This window comes from Podarcis erhardii, assembly GCF_964252035.2.
Source record: "Podarcis erhardii genome assembly, chromosome: 3".
Classification (NCBI taxonomy): domain Eukaryota; kingdom Metazoa; phylum Chordata; class Lepidosauria; order Squamata; family Lacertidae; genus Podarcis; species Podarcis erhardii.
In genome coordinates this window covers 48,448,800-48,472,591 of record NC_138507.1, presented here as the reverse complement: position 1 = coordinate 48,472,591, position 23,792 = coordinate 48,448,800, and the positions used below count along the sequence as shown (strand labels likewise).

At 40.8% G+C, this 23,792-nt stretch overlaps 1 protein-coding gene across 4 annotated transcripts in view; it reads right to left on the bottom strand.

Moving 5' to 3' along the window:
- Nucleotides 1-23,792, bottom strand: part of GRIK2 (glutamate ionotropic receptor kainate type subunit 2) — a 461,921-nt gene that overhangs the window by 244,635 nt on the left and 193,494 nt on the right. For all 4 annotated transcript variants that reach the window (XM_081856954.1, XM_081856951.1, XM_081856953.1 and 1 more), the window contains exons 5-7: nucleotides 15,581-15,762; nucleotides 10,985-11,038; nucleotides 6,818-6,991 (exon numbers count right to left, since the gene is read on the bottom strand). In XM_081856954.1, the coding sequence (XP_081713080.1) occupies nucleotides 6,818-6,991; nucleotides 10,985-11,038; nucleotides 15,581-15,762 (410 nt within the window). The remainder of the gene's footprint in view (nucleotides 1-6,817; nucleotides 6,992-10,984; nucleotides 11,039-15,580; nucleotides 15,763-23,792) is intronic.

The window sequence follows — 23,792 nt, the reverse complement described above, 5'->3', positions numbered from 1 at the left end:
TTCAGAGCTCAGATCTGAAATCCACAGCAGGTTCTGTCACATCAGCTCAAGCTGAGCCCCAAGATTTTATCCTCAAACTTGGCCCAAAGATTTCATAGTCTACAGACTAAAATGTAAGTGGCTTGTGCAGACTGCCATAAAATACATAATTAAAAGGAGCTGGAAGTCTAAGGAAGAAACGAACTTTGAAAGGCAGTATCAGAGAGACTCTTTCTTCTGCCTCCCATGTTGGCCATCTGGACATCACAGTTCCCTAGAAGTGCAGGGAGACAGGAGGAGGGAAAAGTCACAAGATAACACTTCCTCGCCTGAACAATCTTTAGTATTCAATGCTGCCTGTCAGCTTCTGCAGTGCACAGTGTCCACTGTTTGCCAACACCGTCACTACACTAACAGATTTTCATTCATTGATTTCTAAAGCACTGCTGGGAAAAACTCAAGTATGAAAACTGTGATACAAAGCCAACTCTGTGTGATTAGAGCTTGAAAGCTTTACACAGATTTTACGTGTTTACCAACGTGTTAAGAAAACAAAGAAGACACTCATTCTGAGGCCTAAACCTATCAAACACCCATTAAAATAAACTGCATTTTTAGTTATTGTGGGATACTGATTATTTTTATTACTAGCACACCTGCCCTATACCTTGTACCCTTGGCAATAAGGACAATGTATGAAAAACGGAAAGATGATGAAATGTGTATTTGTAGTGGAGGAGAAGACAAGTGTCACCTAGCTATTTACTTAGATAGTGAGACTGAGGAAATGGAAAAGACAGATAGAAAAGGAAGGAAGGAAGCACTAATAAGTAAATGAAGCATTTCAATGAGAAGTTGAGGAAATGAGGCTTCACAGCCAACAGCAGAATGAAACTAAAGGAGTCACAGAGTTCAAGGGCCTGCATACGGTGTCAGCTGAACCAAGTGCCTCAGTAACAATGTGTTTCATATGTCCACATGCTGATAATGATTTGGCGGTATTATGTATACGGATATTTATATTAGTGCCCAGCTTCAGTCCACGCCATTCCTTCAACCTCCTTATGACAGCTTCCACAAATGATGAGCTACGTATCACAGGTGGCCAGCAAGGAGGAGTGGTACCACACATCTAGACTCCCATCGTTGTGGTGCTTATGGGGGGGGGGTGGACAGCAGAGTGCAGTGGCAAAAGAACTTGCACCATGCCAATCTCCTCGCCACGTCCCCCTCTCTTTCTCCTGGTAAGCACAGTGCTTCAAGTGCTGGTTAGATTCTACCCTATGAGGTGATATGTGGACAGTTACAAGCAGAAATTATATCAGCTAGGCCTGACTTCTTAAGAAGTTATTAACCTATATCTTTAACATCAATTCTGTAGCAGGTTTATATATATATATATATATAAAAGTATTTTTAGACTACTTTTCAAGGGTATCAATATGTAATTAAAATGGTTGTTTTTCAAGTCCAGTAAAAAGAACTTGCATTCCTCTGCCACAAAATGAATATGAATATATCACAGAGCTTTGAATGTACATGTGCAGAAATATGTAAATTTAGGCCAAAAAACTAAAGATAGTAGCAAGAATATCATATGGCTTAATAGTTCCATTTGCTCTCATATTAATCTTCATGGTATACTCTGCCGCAAGTCACAGTTAAGTATGCATAATTAAGATGACCTACCAAGCTCTGGTGCCTTATTATCATAGTTTTCCTTGCTAATTGCTTTTGCCTATCATCTGATACAGTTATCTCCTTTCATCTTATGTTGATATGAACAGTACAATTTCTAAATATTAATATCATACTTTAATGTTCTCTTTATTAGCAGACTATGGTAGCGTAGGGAGGCTTTTTGCTGGCTGGAAAATGCTAAAGTAGAAGGTCAATATAGAAGTATCCCCCAAGAAAAATGGGCTTATATTTTTCTAAGCTGCAGAGAGGAATTAATCATGATAGAGGCTGGTTGGCTGAGCATTAAGCCTCAAGTTCTCCTCTCAGTTTCTTTATCTATTTTACCATTTTTTTCATTCTATCTGTATCTAATCATGTTTACCAGCTCAATCCCCCCCTCCCCCCGGAAAGGAAATATAATGAAATATCTTGGCACCTGAGAGCTGATCACAACAGAAATGCAGGGCACCACTAAATACACACAGGTAAAACTGGTGGGATTTGAGAGACAATATATGATTGCTTAGGAGAAGAGGGATAAATATATCACTTCTGGTTGTAAATGACAACAAATAAATTAGTAGAAAAGGCGTAAAACCTGGATGTGCTGCCAAGAATCAATGTAAGCATGCAACATTCTTTTTTTTTAAAAAAAAAATGGCATTACCCATGTAGATTCATAACTGCTTTATATGTTGGGAAATGTTAAGTTCTCTACCACAGCCATAATTATGCACATTTTAAAGAGAAACCCCAATGATTTACTAGCTGCATGGTCTAACTACCTTTACTCAAAAGGGAAGGAAAATGTAACAAGTCAAATTTATTTAGGGCTATGACCCAATGAATTCATTTGTATTGGTTTTTATATTGTACTTTGTGTGCAACACTGTTTACTGCATCATCCTTAGTGAATGGGATTCAGTTTTGCATAAGCTTTCTTTCATCAATAAACTTGATACACTGACTGATTGTGAGCAGCATTGCAACTATGTTACAGAAAAGTTCCTACAAGGGTGATCTACATACAAAAACAAATTTCCATGGATAGAAAATGTCCCCGCGCATAAAGCTGAATGCTGCGGACAACTGTACATTATACGCAAGCAAACTATGCCTGTGCTCCTATAAGACCCTGAAGCTATTAACACAAGAAGAAGAAGAGAAGAGTTTGGATTTGATATCCCCCTTTATCACTACCGGAAGGAGTCTCAAAGCGGCTAACATTCTCCTTTCCCTTCCTCCCCCACAACAAACATTCTGTGAGGTGAGTGGGGCTGAGAGACTTCAAAGAAGTGTGACTGGCCCAAGGTCACCCAGCAGCTACATGTGGAGGAACTGAGACGTGAACCCGGTTCACCAGATTACGAGACTACCGCTCTTAACCACTACACCACACTGGCTCTGGGGTTGTGTGGGGAAGCAACTCCCCACCTCCTGCCCCCACACGATTAGGCTGATCAAGGTTATAAGCACCCATCACCTGTCCGGGTCAGGAGAGGGAGAACCCTCTCACCCACTACACCATGAGAGGACCTTTCACATGACCATGATGTCCTGTATCAGCATAATGGCCTCCACTTTGGGACAGGTGCTAGAGTTTACTGGCTAACCTTTTGGAAGAACAAACACTGTCCATGGAGATTAAAGGTTTAATGAAAATTGATTCCGTCCCATTTTTAAAAAATCATTTAATGACAGAAGCGGCCAGACTGTTCATAAAAATATCTAACCTTAATTTTGATTTGGTATCTTTCCATGTGTCCAGACGTCAGAATTTTATACCTATTAACACCTGGCTAAGTGACATTTAACTAATTGGCACTAGCTAAATGCACACCCATTAGGCAGATTTTTATGCTAATATTGTTCCAAATAAGCAGCCATCGGTATCATTAAGCTAAATCAGTTTCCCAGGAGACATGAAATTAAAACAACTTTCTTGATTTAGCATGTCCCAATTAAATTGGAAACATGCTCTAATAATAATTTATATCTACAGAGTGCATCCTAAACTGCTGGATATATTATGTATAGATAGTACCCCACAGGGCACTGTTCTTGCAATAGATTCCACTCACTGATGGACAGAAAAAGGATGCTCTTTGATACTGAAATTAGCAATTTCACTTATAAAATACATTATGAGATCCTGAATGGCCTCACATGTATAGAAATGGGTGCTTAGAAACACTGAGGTCAAGCCAACTAGACTTAACATTTTTTGCAGAAGTGAATTAATTCCACCTTCTTTAGAGGTGGCCAGATTAAATAATATCTTGTTTCATACATGTTGTTCGAACTGCACAAACATGGTTATTGTTCACTCTTCATTTTCTTTTATATTCTTTCAAATGCTTTTAATTCTCCAGAAAACAGTTCTACTGAATATATAGAATTCACATTTTATTTCAAAAAGTTTTTTCTGGTTACAGCTCTATAGTTAGACAGCAGTTGGAAGCATGACAATTTCTCTGACTTCCTTATTAATAATGATGCAGCGGTTTAGATTTTCTAAGTATCATACCAGCATTGGCTAATTAATCTCTCAGACATGCTGTGAGGTAGATTGAATAAGTGTTTGTATACGACTGCAGTGGTTGGGGGAATCAGAGACATGACGAAAGTATTTAAGCAATTTGTCCATGGCAAATTAGCTTGAAAATCCTAGTTGCAAACCATTTTCTTGAATTTCCGTCAAGACTTAGGTCCCTAGCGGCAGCATTTTAGCTCTTTTCTGTCACCGTAATAGTGCTTCTTTGTTATAGCTGTAAGAAGAAAAATCCCCGCCCCACCAAAAAAATAATCCTAATCTGATAAGATCTTTGCATTGCTTTAGGAACAGGGCAAGCACCTTGTAGGAAATGTTTAAAGAGTAGAACAAATTCAATGTTATATAAAAAGCCACTGTATGTAAAAGGCTGGTGGCATTTGACTCTTCTCTACTCGCCCCTGCCTTGTCTAAACAAAAAGTAACTTGGAATCACTTAAGTTTTGACACTTAAGGGTCATGGCTCAGTGGGAGAGCATCTGATCTCTGCATGCAGAAGACCCGAGGTTCAATCCCTCAGCATATCCAGGTGGGGCTGAGAAAGACCCCCATTATGAAACACTGGAGAGAGTCACTGCCAATCAACACAGACAGTACTGAGCTAAATGGAACAACAGTCTAACTTGGTATAGGGTAGCTTCCTATGTACTTTCTAATATAAAGAACCAAACCTTTCTGGAATGCAGACATCAGAGAGCGTCATATGTTTCCTCATAAAAAGGGTGAGTGAATTGTAAACAAAGCACATCATCTGACAACGACAAAGTGCAACTGGACTCCCTCTGCCCCCATGAGATGAATGGACAGTTCACATGAAAGAAATAGCACTGTTCCACTACAATGCATCTCATGTTAGCTCCCATCTTGTTCTATAATGAAGAGCCAGGAGTGCAGGAGGAGCTCATCTGATTGTGGCTCCCTGGACTCCTTTCCCTACAAGAGAGACCTACAGCTAGTAACAGGAGAATAATCCATAACTTGTGGCACAGCAAAGCCCACTGGCTGCTGCCACACTGTCAGCAATAGATCTGAAGATAAGCTTTTGATAGCCAAGAGGAACATCTAACAAAGCAACTTTGGAAATTCTCCCTTATACCACTGCCACCCTACTTGCCCAGAAAGCGCAAAACATTCATTACTGTGCAGCTGAATAGATGGACTCAGATGATAGCTCCTAGGAACCAATTAAAGGGGTTAACTGAGCCATGAGACTTCATAAACGAATCCAATTCCTTTTTTCTTTATTTCCTACTATAGCTCAGAGATAAAGCCAAGGGAAAAATGCATAAGCTCTAGAATCTTATATAGTGACAAATGACTGTGTTAGCACCACCAATAATGGGTCTTTCTTTCAGACACAAGGAACTGCGCCGAGATTCCTATTGCCTTACAACATCAGGAGAAAAAGAGAACATGAAATGTATAAGCAATATAAGCCCACTGCATTAAACAAATGGGAATGCTCCCAGTGTTGACAATAACCCTTTATCTAGTAAGCAAAAGATTCACTTCCCCCCTGCTTTTCTTTTCTTTCTTTCTTTTTTTTTTTTTTTGCAAATGTAGAGACTTAAATGCTAAATTACAAAATCTTACCCTTTTACAAAAACCCAATGCAGCAAAGTATGTACTAAGACTGAAAGAAGTCAAATCTAAAATAGAAGAGTATGCCAATGTTTTGGCAGTGTGTGCATGTGTGAGGGTGCACCTATGTCCATATTACCAGTGCAACCCCCATCAATCATTCACACCTATATTACACCTGGGGAAATGTGATGTTTCCTCCAGATAGCACATTCGGTGCTGTTGTGCTTATTGTGTGGAACGTAACTGCAAGAGTTTCATGGCCATCTATTAGACATTTACTGTGATTTAAATGAAGGATGGATGAAAACTCTTCTATTCCCCCATTGTCACCACCACAATATTCATGTACCCCTTAAGGAAGAGCCTAGCTTAAATTTTGAGAATGCCACAAGGTGTGCATGAAAGAAGGCAGCCCCCCTGGAAAATTGCTGGATCAGAGGCACCATTTTTTTAATTCCATCACTCAGTGTCATTCCTGTGAAGCCTTCTAGGAAAAATAAAGGCAGCCCATACTTCTGTGCCCACATGCCAGTACTAAACCTTAACCTTCCAATCTTAGTAGTTTTGTTTATTTGCAGTCATCTGGCCATCATGAAAGTTTAACAGTATGAAAGTAAACCCCCATTTCACATCAGTAGAAGTTCACTCAGACCCAGATAAATTACAACAGAAACTTAAAAGCCAAATTTCCCTGGCAGATTACATGAAGCCTCCTAAAAACAGATCCCCCAACCCTCTTTTAAAATATATATGTACTACAGTGAAATTCTAATCTTAGTATCTGGTGCTTCCACAACGAGTTGCATGATTCAGGCCAAACACTCTGATATATACTTCATGTGATTTGCTCAGCTTCACTTCTCAGATATCACAGACTGAGAGATGAGGCATCTTGTTGAAGACAGCAAAATAAAGCATTGAGAAGGAAATGTGTAATAAAACTAACTATACAGCTAAAGGGAAGGTTGAAATTCTAAAACATTTGTAGGTCCATATGAACTAAACTGTAGATTGTGCTCCTACCGTCATAAATCCATCCAGCAAACCTGAATCAGGCTTTGGAGGTGCTTGTAATCGTTCCATGGACCACTTTTCAATGATGGATGCCACTTGGCTGTTTTCTGTATTCAAAATCCTGAATCCAGTCATGTTAACCCCACTATACCGATATGGCTCCACATCAAGAGCAAAGAGGTCCTGAAGGAAGAGAAGAAAGGATGGACATTTGTAGTTGCTATTACGCATCCTGAATCTTTTCCATTCAAACAAGTATTTATTGCCCTCTCCAATGCAATTATGGTGACTTTAGAATAATAAACTGTGCTCAAAAAGTCCAGAATACTGTGCATTGAATTAATTGCTAACAACGTTACATGTACATGAAAATAAATGACTAATTTATACTGCTTCTGATTACCTACATCTGCACTGAGAGCCCAAACGAACCTGAATAGCCATTAACAATATGTGGAAAAGTCAAGCAAAGTCAGTGAGCTGCATACTCCATTGTTTACTAACATTCCATAAACCTGAATTAGGCAAGCTTTTCTGCTTTAATAAGCCTGTTTTCAGTGGTTTGTCAGATATCAGATATTATATGCAGGAAAATAATAGAAAGACCCAAGTTCAACAAATTTTCTCCAGTGCTAAAATCTACAAATTCACAAGCAGAACCATATTCCCTTTTTTTTTTTTTTGCAACATTCTGCCACTCACAAAATTGTCAGTTGTGTGAGGGAGAATACCTGAATAGGGCTACATACAGTGGTACCTTGGTTTACAACCATAATCCATTCCAGAGGCTGTTTGTAAACCAAAACAGGTTGTAATCCAAGGTGTGCTTTCTCCAATGGGGCCTCCAAAAAAATTTGTTCGTAATCCAAAAAAAATGTGTTGTAATCCAAAAAAAGGTTGCAAACCGGGGCACGCACCTCCGGGTTTGACATGTTTGTAATCCAAAACGTATGCAAACCAAGACGTATGCAAACCAAGGTACCACTCTAACTAGTTTGTTCAGCATAGATATGGAAAACGGAAAACATATCAACAAAATAAAAAGAGTACAGTCCACTTCTATTAACTGGACAAAAATTTTGTATGGGAAAGGTGAAGTTTTACTTTTCTTGCCAAAGGCTGAAATTTTGTTATTAGTTTCTGAAGCAGCAGTGCTTTGGTAGGGATCAAACAAGATGCGCTTATTTATTCAGTAAAAGGCAGGGAGAGACAGACAGACAGACAGAACAGTGCACACACGCACAGAGAGAGAGAGAACGAGAGAAGGCACAGCAGTAGCCCCCCCCCCCAAGACAGTGGCATATGATTAATTGTTCATTGTTAATGCAAGAACCCAAGCTAATCTCAGAGATAGTTAACATTCCAAATTCCAATTAGAGTTTATAGTATCATTTTTCACAATGTGACTAGGTCACGTAGATGCTTCTTCTGGGTCTATGCTACAATGCACAGTGACTTTCCAAAACACTGAGCTGCCCTTCCACCTTTGTTTTAAGACACTATTTAGTTGGTGGGGGCGGGGGGAGAAGAAGCAGTAAGAATTATACAGTATTTTCACACAGCTGAAAAGTGCCAAGACCTAATTACCTATCTGGCAAGATATAGTCCAATCACACATTAATCTTCCAGTATACATACCCACACTACCACATATAGTTTGACTCAGTCCATCTTCCTGACTATAGTGTTTTAGGAGGAGAGAACAGAAGTGAATGTGCAAAAGTGTCTGGCACTTCTCAATAACAATTTAAGAGATGGCATGACCAAGACATGATAGGAGGTGGCAAATTTCCTCCACAGTATAGGGAAACAGGTTTGGCTAGGTGCAGAACTGCATGAAATAATGCCCCAAAGTTCTCCCCCCCCCCGACTTTTTAAATTTTGGGTGGCTTCCAGACTACCTTGGACAATAGCATAAATAATTATGTAATTTAAACACATTCCTGTTTACTCAAAACTATAATAAATATGCACAACAGTTCAGAGAATTAATGAGCTATTACATTAGGCTCCAAATCAATCATGGGAAAGTACACTTCCAAACAGCACAGCTAAACAGCGTGACTAGAAAATTTATTGGACACGACTTTCGCTGTGTCAGGTAAGAAGTAATTAATAAAGCAGAGGAGCCAAAAAGTGATAGAAGTTACATGGCTCCGCTGAGCATAAAAATCTATCATCTCCTGGCATGTCCCAAATTATCCTCAGTTGTCAACTGCTGAAGTTTACATTCAATTCTCCAGGGGGGCAAAACACCCACCCTCCCACCAGCCTGCTCCCGAGACCTAATTAGCAAATGGGGATATGTAATTAGTCCAGAAGCCTGATCATGAAGTGCAGAACTTTTATGGCATGTTTATTTTATTATTTATTCGATTCATTTATGGGTTGGCCTGGCCCCTTGCTCTTTCTTCGAAGGAACTCAAGAGAGACAGACTTCCAGCAAGCCAGTTTACTAGGCTTGGTCCAATCAGCCGTAGAACTGCCACCATCTGCCTCCTTGCCATTATTTTGGGCTTAACCGCTGGATCACTCAGGATCTCCAGCAGGAACATCCAGAAGAAATCTGTGCCGATAAAGTATGCAGCAGACGGCTGACATTTACAGCAGCAGCAGCATCTGAAAGTGGCTCATTTTGAAATCCACTTTAATTTGCTAGGCTTCTCTCTCCCCTCCACTTCACAGACATATCAAAACCAACAAATGCTGCTTGACAGCAGAAGGCTGCTAACTGGAATGAGGATGCATGTCCCTTTCTAGTCATCTCATTCTTTCCACACAATACAAGCCTCATTGGGTGCATGGGACTATGAGCTGCCTTTTCCAATTGGTATCTCTTCCTCACGACTGTCTACATTGACTGGCAGCGACTCTCCAAGGTTTCAGGTGGAGTTCCTCCCAGCCCTACCTGGAGAGGCCAGGGAATGAAGTTTCCACATGGAAAGCAGATGCTCTACCACTGAGCAATGGCCCTTCCCCACACAGGAAGGAATGCTCCATCGGACACTCTGGATGCAGGCAGAATTTAAGGTTTCAAATGTGAAAACCCTTTGAATGGATCTAGAAACTATTGCAAAACTTTCAGGATTGCTGTTCTGTTTCCTATTGTTGTTGTTGTTTAGTCGTTTAGTCGTGTCCTACTCTTCGTGACCCCATGGACCAGAGCACGCCAGGCATTTCTGTCTTCCACTGCCTACCGCAGTTTGGTCAAACTCATGCTGGTAGCTTCGAGAACACTATCCAACCATCCCGTCCTCTGTCATCCCCTTCTCCTTGTGCCCTCCATCTTTCCCAGCATCAGGGTCTTTTCCAGGGAGTCTTCTCTTCTCAGGAGGTGGCCAAAGTATTGGAGCCTTAGCTTCATGATCTGTCCTTCCAGTGAGCACTCAGGGCTGATTTCCTTCAGAATGGATAGGTTTGATCTTCTTGCAGTCCATGGGACTCCAAGAGTCTCCTCTGTTTCCTATAATGTATATCTATTAAAAGCCTAACAACTGCAGTTTTCTGGTTGTTTGTGAGCTCCAAGTCCTGCCTGTATGTTAGTGAGTTCCTCTAAGGGTGTGGGGCAAAAACTGGAATACAAGAAAGCTAGAATGCAGATTTTTGGCACGATCTCATTATGACTTAGGGAGGCAAATGGTTAGAGACTTTCCTCCGTGCTCCTGTCTATTCTTTCAAGTGGCTACCAGGTTTACAAAGGGGACCAAAGCTATTCCTATTCAGATAGAACTTTCCCCCATCTAATTACAAGAGCCAAAATACAACAAGCTGTCTAAAAACCGGAAATGTTCCCAGGTGTTGACAAACATTTTTTTATTGCAAAACAAATAGGATCAAACAAGTCTCCTCCAAAAAGAAGGGAGAGGTGATCTGCTCATTCTGAACTGCATGCTGTGTGTTTCTCCAGAACAAATAACTGTCTGCAAAACTGTAAAATCAGTTCTGCCCTCCAATTTCGTCGCAAGGAGTGTCAGTTTTCCAGAATAATACTTACGAACATTAATTAAACCATCCTCCAGAGCTTCCGCTGAAACTTATCAAAATCAAGAGGAGAAAACACTCAGTACTTCTTTCTCTTCTATTCCTGAGAGACCACTTTCACTTTGTCAAGCAATATAATTAAGAAACCAAAGGCCTTTGTCTGAGACCGCCAGCAGATTCCTATAAGCTACTTACCAATGTGGTAAAGATGTAATGATAGTATTCTGTCATCATTCCCATTGCTAAAGCCTAAAGGGAAGGGGGGGAATCAAACACACACATTATTATTATTATTTTAAAGTTACATAACATTGCTTTTAATATTTCTAAGGTTACACATAGCATTGCTTTTAATCACACCTATATGAATAATGAAAGGCTCTCTGAAGAATACCATTGGGATGAAACTATAGGGCTGGAATCATATTAAAATTAGGTCAAGCAAATCATTCCTTAGCAGTTGGAGCAGATTACTTGCTATTAAAGGAATTTATGAAGCAAATCTGCTGATAGAAAGATTATTAGTGAACTGTTTAGGGCTGCAAATGTGAAAGAAGCTTACAGTTTTACATATTAATGGGAGCTTTCAGTTGCCAACCAAAAATCTGAATCAAGAATTGTTCCATTAATTGTATTTATTATACGTCTTCACCAGAAAGGATACGTAATGAGAAAAATGTAGAGTTACTCCAAGTGAACAATATTACTCAATTAAAAGGGAGGTTGAAGGCTGGCAGCAAACACAGAACACTTCAACACCCTACCCCACAAGCAGCACTTAAGCTTCAAGCACTGCAGGCACATTTTTTAAGCATTAATGGCTCATATAAAGCACCAGGGCTACTTTCCAACTCCCCGGTGTTATTTCCAAATCTTTCTAAGCAGCACATCAGCTTCAGCTGTGCAGTTTAGATTTTCCATAATCATTTCTTGGATTAATAAGTGAGACTGAGTCTAATGTTGCCGTGGTCAGAACTAACTTCCTTCATCCACCAAGATGGTGTCATGTAGACAAATGGATGAAAATAGGAAGAGCTATTGTGAATATATGAGCTGAAATTGAAGCTAAATAAATCTGTAAAGAGGTGCACAAAAGAGCACTGAGGAGTCTTGAATGACAAGAATCAGGAAGGTGCCTTGCTTCATCCCTGTGATTGAGTCACACCTTCTCTCTGCAGTGTTTTCCCTCTGTGGGGCGGACGGGCAAAACAGAGAAGAATGCCTGAAAGATCACCAAACAGGGCAGCTCCTCAGAGGAATTAAGGCTTTTCTGATGACCAAGAGACAATCAAACAGAAGCACAAAGAACAGCCTATTTCAGGCCTTGTTTATCAAAAGAGAACACTGATACAACAGGGCAGCACTTTCAGCCCTGCTGCCAAAGTCCTGTGGTTCTTACTTCATTAGTTTAGGTTGAACACCTTCACAGCTCCCTGAGGCTCCCTGCTGCAGCCTAAACATGTGCGAGTCTGGGGAAATTGGTGTGACCTCAGAGGCTGGGGCTAAAAGCATATCCCTGAAGCCTCACTGTACCCGTCTTCTTTGTTTGGTAAGTAATCATAGAATTGTAGAGTTGGAAGGGACCCTGAGGATCATCTGATCCAACCCCCTGCAATTCGGGAATATGCAGCTGTCCTATACAGGGTTCAAACCTGCAATCTTGGTGTTATCAGCACCACGCTTTATGGCTAATAACTTTAATCTTCTGATATGGATTTTTAAGAATTAAGAGGAAGGGTTGAAAAATCAGCATCTAGGACTGCTACACAGTGATGGGAATGTACACCACATATAGATTAGGGGTAGGGAAGTCTATTCCATGTTGTACCAAAACCCCAGAGTGGGCTTCATTCTCCATTACAAACATGCAAGTGCATCAGACTGCCACTTTCCGGCTCTTAAGCTACAGCAGAAGGAAAGGGTAATGTTCTCACCTACCCACATGGATAGGTGGGCTAGAGGTCAGATGCAGTCCAGTCATACCCCAGGAATGTATTAGACCCTGGCTCACAAGCCTCTTAAGATTTCAACGGAGAAGGCAAGGTCAGAAAAGGCTGCTAATTTGCTTGCTTTGAGATTCCAGAGCAGAGTTGCAGAATTTCTACATCTTTTTCCCCACATCAAAGACCGTGGAGCATGAGAGGGGGCAACTCAGAGCAGGCATTTATGCTATGCCACCTCATGCTCCAAGGAAGGAAGTCAGCGAAGAGAACAGTGCTTGTTCTTCTCTTTTCCTACACCAGAGGCTTGGGGGAATGCAAGGCTTGGTTCTAGACAACACCACTAAGTCTTAAAGCCAACTTGCATAAGATGTGTGAAAATAAATAGGAGTATTAAAATGCAACTGCCTTCATCCAGCTGAATGCATTGCAGTGCTCTTCATTGCAAAATATATGTAGCATGGATTCAGAATATGAAACTCTCATCATGCTGTTACACACATAATCAACTCAAATACGGATGGCAAGGTATGGGGGCACTTTGCATATCAGTGCCGAAGCCTAATTTTTAAAAAGACACAGACACTTGTGTTATTAAATGAACTAGAGTGCTTTGAGTATCAAGAGGGAAAGAAAAGAAATATTTAACAAAATAATTCATATTCAAAAAGTGCACTCCTAAGAAAAGTAAATCCATGGCTGCATATATTCAAGTCAATGTTCCTGATCTGCTCAAGGAAGTAGCCTGAGAATTGGTTTTGTATATCTGGAGCATTAGGCAGAACAAATCCTTGCCATTAATAAGCAAGATGGGAAAGAGATAATTCAGCAAAGAAAATCTTTTTACTGTGTAAAGGAGATGGGAGTGATAAATCCAGGGTTCCACTTTGCTCTAATACTTATATAGTACAGGGCTGTTTTTGCTGACAGAGAAACTAATAAAAGCCACAGTTGCTGCTCACCTACAACCTATTGGTCCATTATAAATAATGCAACTTGGCTGATGGACTAACTTATTGTTCAGGTTGCTGGGTTTTTAGCTAGCACAAAACTAGTAAACACTCTGGACTCAAGTGTTTTAAAGCGTATGAATATTCAAACGACATCAGCAATTTTTGTTGCACTTTTAGGCTGCGATCCAACAAAAGTATGGCTTTGATCTTAACTTTTTGATCTGTGAACGGAGGCAGAACTGCTGAGAGGATCCCTTCTGTGAGCACAATTCTCCTCCCATGAACAGACTAAAAAGTTAAGATCTCACCTGTATTTATGAACACAAGTAAGACCACGGGACAGAGGAGACAAAGTACCGTAAGTTTTCATTAGTTTCCATCTCCACTGCTCAGGTGGTTGAACAATGGCAGTCTCCAAACAAAAGCTTCAAGGAAAGGAAAGGTGCACATATTTACCCACCTCTTTGCAAGATACAAACTTCTAGAGCAGACTACCATCTCCAATAAACGAGATATCGTAATAAAACCAAGGTAATGCACATTTTGTGACTTTGTGAATAACTATTTTGTAGAAAACACCAAGACTTAGGTTGACACGTGACTCAGACCCAGCCCAAATAAATCTGTCCTGCTAATTTGAATGAAGAGCTTAAGGTTTACATTGCTCTCCTCCAGCAGTGTCACTCACTTCAAGCCCAGATGGAAATAGGTCTGCCTTCTAGTGGGCAAGTCAGTATGGGATCCAGTTCACCAATGTCATGATGTGGACCTGTTTTCGAAAACACCCTTACCACATACAAGGCGCTCTGGAGCCTGCACATGTCCCAATATTGGGTCTATATTAAAGACCATAATACTTTCTCAGTGCTTTTAGGTTCAGACCTCCTAGAAATGTTCTCCTCTTCACTTGGAACTCTCTGTGGTGCCAACATTTTTAAGTACTGCTGTTGTTATGATGTGACTGGGGAGAGGTTCTTGGTGAACGCTGACCACATCCAAACAGATGAAACTGTGGAGTGCAAGCAATCTGACCACACCAATTTAGATATATTGAGGCTTTACGTAACAATGGTCGGATGAAGAAGAGGTGAAAATAAATCAGGAAGTTTTACTCTAGGGTAGCAGCCTGCCCGACTAAAGTAAACAATCCACATTATTAGAATACTTCTGGTAGCATATAGAGGCACCTTTCCTGCATATTATGGTTCGGAATTCAAGAGCCATTTGAGGAATGAATGTTTTCCTTTTTCCCTTGCTTTGCTTTTGGCATTGGTTTAGTGCAGGGACAGGAAACCATATATTTGTTTCTTTGCTTTCCTACTTTTATATCACACCTCTATATCGCAGTCTCCTATCCAGGCATAGATCCAGACTTCAACAAAGTGGTGGCCTCATGTGCCATCAGACTGCATCCTGGAATGATTGAGAACTACATTCCCTCTAGGGCAACCTGCTGGGGTCCATATACTAATCAATAGATGGAGCAGAAGACACATGGGGCACCAAACCAAAGGTGGCTCAGGCTACTCTCTTTTCTGCCACCTCTGTCGGCTGTCTTTCTGATTCTCTCCCCACCCGCACGCACTATCACTCTCAACTGCTCCCCACCCAGCAAGCTGGTGGAGGAACAATAGATTGCTCTTTCCAGAGGTCTGAACTAATCACTGACAGAAGGCTTTTGAAACTAGGGCAAGGGCTTCATGAAATTAGGTAGAGGGCCTCGTGCAGCCCTAGGGGCCACAGGCTGAGCATTCCAGAGTCAATGTTTCATGTGCCGTGACAATAACTCTGGTCACTGCTAACAGGGTTCCATCATCATAACTAGGTTTCCCAAACCTTCACTTCAATACCGTCTCTGGCTTACCTTAGAGTTGTATTTAGGAAAGGGGTGTAATTACCTGTTTCAAAATGCCTGCTGCCATTTCATGACTGCAGTCAAAGATGACATGGAATTCCTTGCCTCTTTTCATCTCCTTGAGCAAGGGCTTTGCATCCTTTGTGTCAGCTGGTAACTGGCGGATTTTTAGTCGCAGGTTGTACCGCGATGGAGCCTTAATAAGCTCTTGCAATCGAATGAGACCTTTTCAGCAGAAAGAGACAAAGGAGACCCAAGGTTAAGTCGTTGAAGCGAAAATATGATCTTGTAAGAGCAGCCGGATTCCCCCCCCCTTTTTATAGCTTTTACACATTCAAATTTTCCTCCTTTTTGCATTCATTAGCATGTGAATATGGAAATTCATGTTTAAAAATAAAATCCCAACTCCAAGCAGCTTCTCTGCCTACTTCTTTCCTAATATTGATAGACAGTAAGCAGCCTGAGTTCGGATTACCTTCTCAGATATGGACAAATCTTCCTTATCTGGGAGTTAGGGTATTTTCTACTGAAGAATATGTAGCAATCCTCTAATTCACTTATACCAGTGTGCTGCACTAATAGTTTGTAATCACACTAGTTACTCTAAGAGACTAATCTATCTGGTTTTACATGCAGCTTTGGTTTTGTAGACCAGCATGGACATTCACACAAAAAATCTGCACCAGTGTTCTAAATCAGTTATGGGGGTTGCCTCATTCACTACAGTCATTCATTCATTGAGTTCTGCATGGAAGGAACTTCAGTCAACCCTGTCATAACATATTAAGAGATCTTATCATGTAGATTGACTCTTTTGAGTGGAAAGCTTCTATGCCAACATCTCTCAGGAAGGTGAGGCATTTTCATGGGCGATCAAAATAGTAAGCCTCTTTACATAGATTGCACTAGTCACAAGGACCCCTTGCCATGGTGTGTGTGTGTGTGTGTGTGTGTGTGTGTGTGAGAGAGAGAGAGAGAGAGAGAGAGAGAGAGAGAGAGAGAGAGATGGTCCATAACAGCAGCAGAATGATTAATCAGGTCTTAGCAAAAAAAAAAAAAGCATATGATGCATAGTAACAATGCTATAGTATAAGGTGGGGCCATGCAAAAACAAACACTATATTCATATTGCTTAATTCAAAGTATTGTTTTCAAAGTATTTGCTTTTGTATATGGTTTATGTGCGTAGTGAAAAAACATAATATATCTAATAAAATAAGTTTGAATTACTTAAATTTGAAATGTTACTGTTTCTATGCCTATAGGTCAAAGTATAACTCTACTATGGATTGATACGCTGTACAGCTAATACTCTGTACAGATGTCTCTATTTTTGAAAATGATCAAAATCATACTAGATGAATGTGAGAAATGGCTGAAAAATATTTTAGTTTTAAAAAATAAATATATTTTCACCACAACACTCTTAACAGATTTTAGCACCCATTTGCTTTTACCATTTTGAAAAAAAATAAGCATGACTGTCCAGGGCACTGAAAACTATTTTTAGCTCACATTTTTAGCAGGAGAAAATCAGGAACGTTATGTGAAAGAATTCAGCCCATGTTATCTGAAAGCACTTTAGCAAGTTTACAATACAATGGATTTGAAGTGGTCTCAGTCCAGTTCCTAGTATAAGTGCTTTCACACTTCAGTGAGTCTAGAGCTAACCATTAGACATAACCAGACATACTTTTTTAAAAGAAAGAAAGAAAGAAAGAAAGAAAATCAAGAGAAACCTCAAGCTATAGCTTAATGCAATCCATGTAGTCATTGTCATGGCCTTTGGTGATATACAGTAAGATCTACTGACTACTGAAATCCATGTAGGCAAGTGCTGGGGCACTTTTCTACTTGAACAAAGATGGACTGATCAAGGTGGTTCAGGAAAGTGAGCAGGCCCTCCAAGTGTCTCTATTTTCCAGGGACAGTCCTGGATTTACAGAAGCCTTCCCAGTTTCTGATTTAATCCTAGAATGTCCCACTTTTCCTTTAAAAGGTAAAGGACTCCTGACAGTTAAGTCCAGTCACAGATGACTCTGGGGTTTCGACGCTCATCTCGCTTTACAGGCCAAGGGAGCCAGCGTTTGTCCACAGACAGTTTTTCTGGGTCATGTGGCCAGCATGACTAAGCCGCTTCTGGCACAATGGAACACCGACACCAGATCAGTGCAAGGAAACACCGTTTACCTTCCTGCCGGAGCGGTACCTATTTATCTCCTTGAATTTTTTGGCGTGCTTTTGAAATGCTAAGTTGGCAGGAGCTGGGACCGAACAACAGGAGCTCACCCCATCGCGGAGATTCGAACCGCCAACCTTCTGATTGGCAAGCCCAAGAGACTCAGTGGTTTAGACCACAGCGCCACCCTCATCCTACACTTTTCCTTAGGACCTCCCTATTTTCATAGGAGAAATGTTGGTGGGTATGGAGTTATCTGATCCCTGAGCCATCCGAAGGCAGCCCTCTATAGGGAAGTTTTTAATGTTTAATGTTTTATTGTGTTTTTTTATATGTTGGAATCTGCCCAGCGTGGCTGCGGCAACCCAGTTAGATGGGTGGGGTACAAATATCATCATCATCATCATCAAATAGGACGTTCCTATTTTCATCTGAGAAATGTTGGAGGGTACGTTCTTCACTTTGAACCTCCTGTTCCTTCCAAGGGTATCACTTAACTTTTTACAAACATTCACAATCCTAAGCATAGTGGAAGTAATGGAACAAATCAGCAGATATATTGTGTGTAAAATAGGAGGAACTTATACATACTGCAGAAGTAGCGGGGAGCTTTTGTTGATATCATATCTGGCCTTCCAATAAACCCTACACACGCTATTTCTGCACAATCTCTGGTGTTCTAACTGGCACTGCCTGAGGCTTCTTCTACCCCTATTGTTCCCACGCAGTTCCTGTTGCTCAAGGCCCATATTACTCAAAGCACATGGTACTGTTATCTGTAGGATCCCCTGCCTACTGACATATTAAACTCACTCAATCCCAAGAATCCCTTCAGTCAACAGCATTCCCACTCCCAAACAGCCGGGAGTTATGCTGTCTTGTATTGCTGCCATAATTCTACAGGTAATAGATTCAATTATTTTACCACAATATATTTTCTAACCGCAGAGCTAAAAACAATGTATAATTCATCCACAGTAACAGGTTAGAGGAATGAGAGACTGTGAAATGGGGAGGGAAGGAGGTGGAAGTGTTACAACATATGCAAGAGCTTTTTGTTAGAAATATAACATCAATTTAGATGATTGCTTGACTGCAAAGACTTTAAAAACCCTGGGGTAGAAATCCCTTCGAAAATTAAAGTAGCACTTTTAACTAGACTGAAGTAAGAGGTTGTAAAATACCATTTTAAATTCCAGAGGGGAAATAAATGGCTGCATATTTGATAGGGAGAATTACTATAAGAAAAATAAAATGTACCCCTGTAAGATGAATTGCTGCTCCAAAATCATTTTTTAAAAACAGGTTAGAAAGAACAGCTGCATAGAACAGGGGTCTGTTCCCTGCCATTGTTTCACCATATGTGTCTCTTTCTGACCCTTTAAATAAGCTGTTCCTCCTCTTTAGGAGTAACTGTGCTTTCAGCTCTACAGCTCAATGGTTAGAAAAATGTGTGAATGGTAGCTCTTTTCAGAAGCTGCCATCAATTTGACTTTAAGGAGAAATAGGAGGAGCGGTTTGCAAGCACTCCAGCTGGCAGCTTCTTCTAAAGAGATCAATCACATCACCTCCTCTTCATGCTCTACTTCCGCCAGCCCTGGGAAACAAGCATCCCAAATTTGCTCCAAATACCCAGGTCTCCTGTTCAGCAACCTTACATGCCACAGCCATGCCACCTGGCCAGCCTGTCAAGCTATTTATCATTCTCATTAATGCTGTACAAGAATATTTCACATACAACAACGGGCTGCAAAGAAAGTTGCATTTTTTTGCTCATCTAAAAGCCATTTCTGCACCAGTTAAGTAGAAGTGTTACATGAAAGATGGACTACCTATGGCCCTCCAATTCTTGTAGGACTCCAAATCCCATCAGCCCAACCAACATGGCCAATGGTCAGGGATGATGGGAGCTGTAATCCAGTAACACATGGAGAAGCATAGGTTCCTCATCCTTGATATATGTGCCCCCCTGTGATTACTGGATTGTTTTATATATTGAGGGTAAGGCATAGTTTTTGCTGTTAAATCTCATAAAGCTGGTCCATAACTAAATGTACACACACATGTCTTTACAGGAGAGGAAACTTTGACCAACTGTAAAATAGTTAGACTTCCCAAATTGATGAAACAATTTTGGCTAGTACAAGAATCAGCAACAGATGGACATGTTTATTGTCACTCAAGAAAGCCAAACTAAATGCAATGGGGAAGTCATACTGTGTCTGCCCCATTCACAGAAAAAGCAGAACTGCAGGATGCACCAGGGGTGGGAAACCTTTTGGCTACCCTGGCCAGATCCTTATCAGAATTCGTCTAATGAGATTGCCTACCTGTCAGTCAACTGACATCACAATGACTTCAAGACATGGCTAAAATGAAGGGTTTTCCCCTACATTTTAGCAGGGGATTCTGACACAAACCCCTTCCTGAATCAGTGTTTCTTACTAGTATATTTAGTTACATTAGTACACTAGTCAATAAAAAGGAAGAGGGAAAGGGCAATTATTTATAATTATCTATACACTAATTTCTACATGGGACAAGAAGCTATAGGTAGACCTGGATATGGAACCACTGATTGGTTCAAAATTGGGAAAGGAGTACGACAAGGCTGTATATTTTCTCCCTGTTTATTTAACTTATATGCAGAATTCATCATGCGAAAGGCTGGGCTGGATGAATCCCAAACTGGAATTAAGATTGCCGGAAGAAATATCAACAACCTCAGATATGCAGATGACACAACCTTGATGGCAGAAAGTGAGGAGGAATTAAAAAACCTTTTAATGAGGGTGAAAGAGGAGAGTGCAAAATATGGTTTGAAGCTCAACATCAAAAAAACTAAGATCATGGCTACTGGTCCCATCGCCTCCTGACAAAAAGAAGGGGATGAAATGGAGACAGTGAGAGATTTTACTTTTTTGGGCTCCATGATCACTGCAAATGGTGACAGCAGTCACAAAATTAAAAGATGCCTGCTTCTTGGGAGAAAAGCAATGACAAACCTAGACAGCATCTTAAAAGGCAGAGACATCACCTTGCCAACAAAGGTCTGTATAGTTAAAGCTATGGTTTTCCCAGTAGTGATGTATGGAAGTGAGAGCTGGACCATAAAGAAGGCTGATCGCCGAAGAATTGATGCTTTTGAATTATGGTGCTGGAGGAGACTCTTGAGAGTCCCATGGATAGCAAGAAGATCAAACCTATCCATTCTTAAGGAAATCAGCCCTGAGTGCTCACTGGAAGGACAGATCCTGAAGCTGAGGCTCCAATACTTTGGCCACCTCATAAGAAGAGAAGATTCTCTGGAAAAGACCCTGATGTTGGGAAAGATGGAGGGCACAAGGAGAAGGGGACGACAGAGGACGAGATGGCTGGACAGTGTTCTCGAAGCTATGAACATGAGTTTGACCAAACTGCAGGAGGCAGTGGAAGACAGGAGTGCCTGGCGTGCTCTAGTCCATGGGGTCATGAAGAGTCGGACATGACTAAACAACAACAACAACATACACTAATTTGGTGTTAACCATATCCTACATATCAGCCAGCATATATTATCTTTTCTGGGCTGTCATTAGAAAGCAATACACAAAACGTTCTTAAATCTTAGCTACCATATGTTCACAAATCTTGACTACCATATATTAACTATCAGTTGAATCTTAGAGAAGTCTCCATAGACTTTATTTGACTATCATATTCCATTTGTAAAAAGACTGCAAGAGGTTCCTTTCTAAAAAAAAGCCTCTTGGGAAGCATCTAACACAATTAAGTCAAGGCTGTGGGAAGTTATCTAATGTGGTTTAAAGTTGAAACTTAGACAACAAAGAAGCAGAGAAAGACGGTGACACAGAAGATAGGGAAGAACAGAGTTGGCAGAGAGCAGAAGAACATAGCAAGAGAGTCAAGCCATTGGTCCATTTACCTCAGTTCTGTCTATAGTGATTGGCAAAAGCTCCCCAGCATGGAGGGAGAACATTTTCCATCCTGAGGGCTGCATTCTGTTCTGGGAAATCACCCAAAGACCACACACCAGTGCATGGTGGGGCAGAAGTGGAAGTGAGCAGAGCAATGATTGCAAATTTTACCTTTCTAGGATAGGCTAATTTCTACAGACATCCATGCAGCCCTCCCTGTTCTCCATCCAGACATGCAAGAGGCATTATTAGAGTTCAAGGATGTTCCAGGCAGGCAAACACATCCAGGGTGTGAAGCCGGCCAGCTGGAAGGCTGCTGCTGCTGCTGCACATGCATAAATTGGACAAGAATTTCTCCAAAAACAACCTCAACAACAGCTAAAACAAAGTGCACCAAGAAATGACGAGAGTTGCAAGTTCTCCATATAATACACAGTGAATGCTCAGCTAATGTCCATATCCATGTAAGACTGTTCATATCTCCTAGCTCTACCTGGACATGCTGGGAACTAAACAAGGGACCTTTGCACACAAAGCTTCTGTTTTACTATTTATACTTGGCAAGAGGGATCTCAGCTGTCTGGTTTCCAGAGAACAGCAATGGGGAGATTTGGGCCTTTCATTCTGGAAGTATTAGCTGTGGTGTCCTCTTATGAATGAGCAGTTGTTCATACAGATCACCCCACCCCAACTTTAAATGTGAGGCAGGCCTTTTCATCCCTTGCACTTACACAGGCTTTGGAATTCTTTTGTATAGCAGGCACACTTGGTCATTATTCTCCCAGCCTTCTGGAAATATTAAAATTATTTTGCTTTGGAGACCTGGGGGTGGCGGTAGGATGTGTAGGTAGGTAGAGAGCTTGTGCTTTTCTCAGTCAAGTTCTGTCATTATGATTGCTTTTTATTATATTTGATCTGTGTTTAGAGTTTGCTCTTTTTTGGAATGCTACTTTTTGTGCCAGCAGGAAAGTGGGTTACAAATATAATATAATATATAATTCACACAAGGTTATTGATAGTCACATAACTCCCAGGAAGAACAGAGTGAAGCTATAAAAATGCAGCCTACAATACAGAAATGTTGCGCTTAATATCATGCCTAGCAGCAAACATACACAAGACGAAAGCCAATTCATCAGATATCCCGTCTGGGAATAACTGTATTGGGGGCAACAAATAATGCAACAAGGTGAAAGATTACAAGGGAGCAGAAGAAAATGGAATACCGCATTGAAAGGAGCAGGATGAATGGAACAAAGCAGAAGAAATATCAGCAGCAGAGTCAACAATCATGTATTCTCAATAACAGAGAGCATATTGTAATGCAAAGCAATTCTATACGTGATGACAGGAGTGCTCTGTGTTGAAAAACAGAGCTGCCCTAGCAATGTATAAAGAAGGAAGAGGGGATCTGATTTGAAATTGCAAAAGGGGTATGCAAGTCGCAAAACCTTCCCATTTTCTATGGTTCACATCCCTACTGTACTTTCCCTTAGATGGTTTCCAGCCAGGCCAAATTATTTCTAGTATTAAAGTTCGGCTGAGGGAATAAGCGCTTGAGGATAATATCTGTGGTTAGGTAAGCCACTGTAGAGAGGAGAATCTGTCCTCTTCACTATGCACCCCTTTCAGTGTTAAAATCAGACCTTCGTTCTTTCAATAAGAACAGGCAACATTACATGCATATGTTGGATGATTACTTAACTGGACTGATGGCTTAACATGTCCCCCTCCTAATCCATTATTTTATGTATAAACTGACTGAGCATGTGCCTGTGGAGATGCTATAGCAAAATCGGTCTTGACAGTAAAATATATGAGGGCTGTTAACCAAATGTATGTTGTGAAAACTGTTCCCTAAACTGCCAAATGTTGAGGATGAGGATTTATCACTATGCAGCAAAAAGTGGTGCAGAATCCCAATGAGAACGTTTTCAGGCACAGAAGTTGATGGAGGGGAAACAGTGATCTTCAGAGTGGTTGGCATCCATGTGCAGAACAGCTGACTGCACGAGGAGGGGGCGCGCGAGAGGGAGAGAGGCCAAAGTCATCTGTTACTGTGACTGCAAGAAATAAAATCTCCCGAGATCTCTGTTTCCAGAGTTTATGTATTAAAAAAGAGGGAGGAAGCACATGAAATAATTCAGTCTCAGCAAACC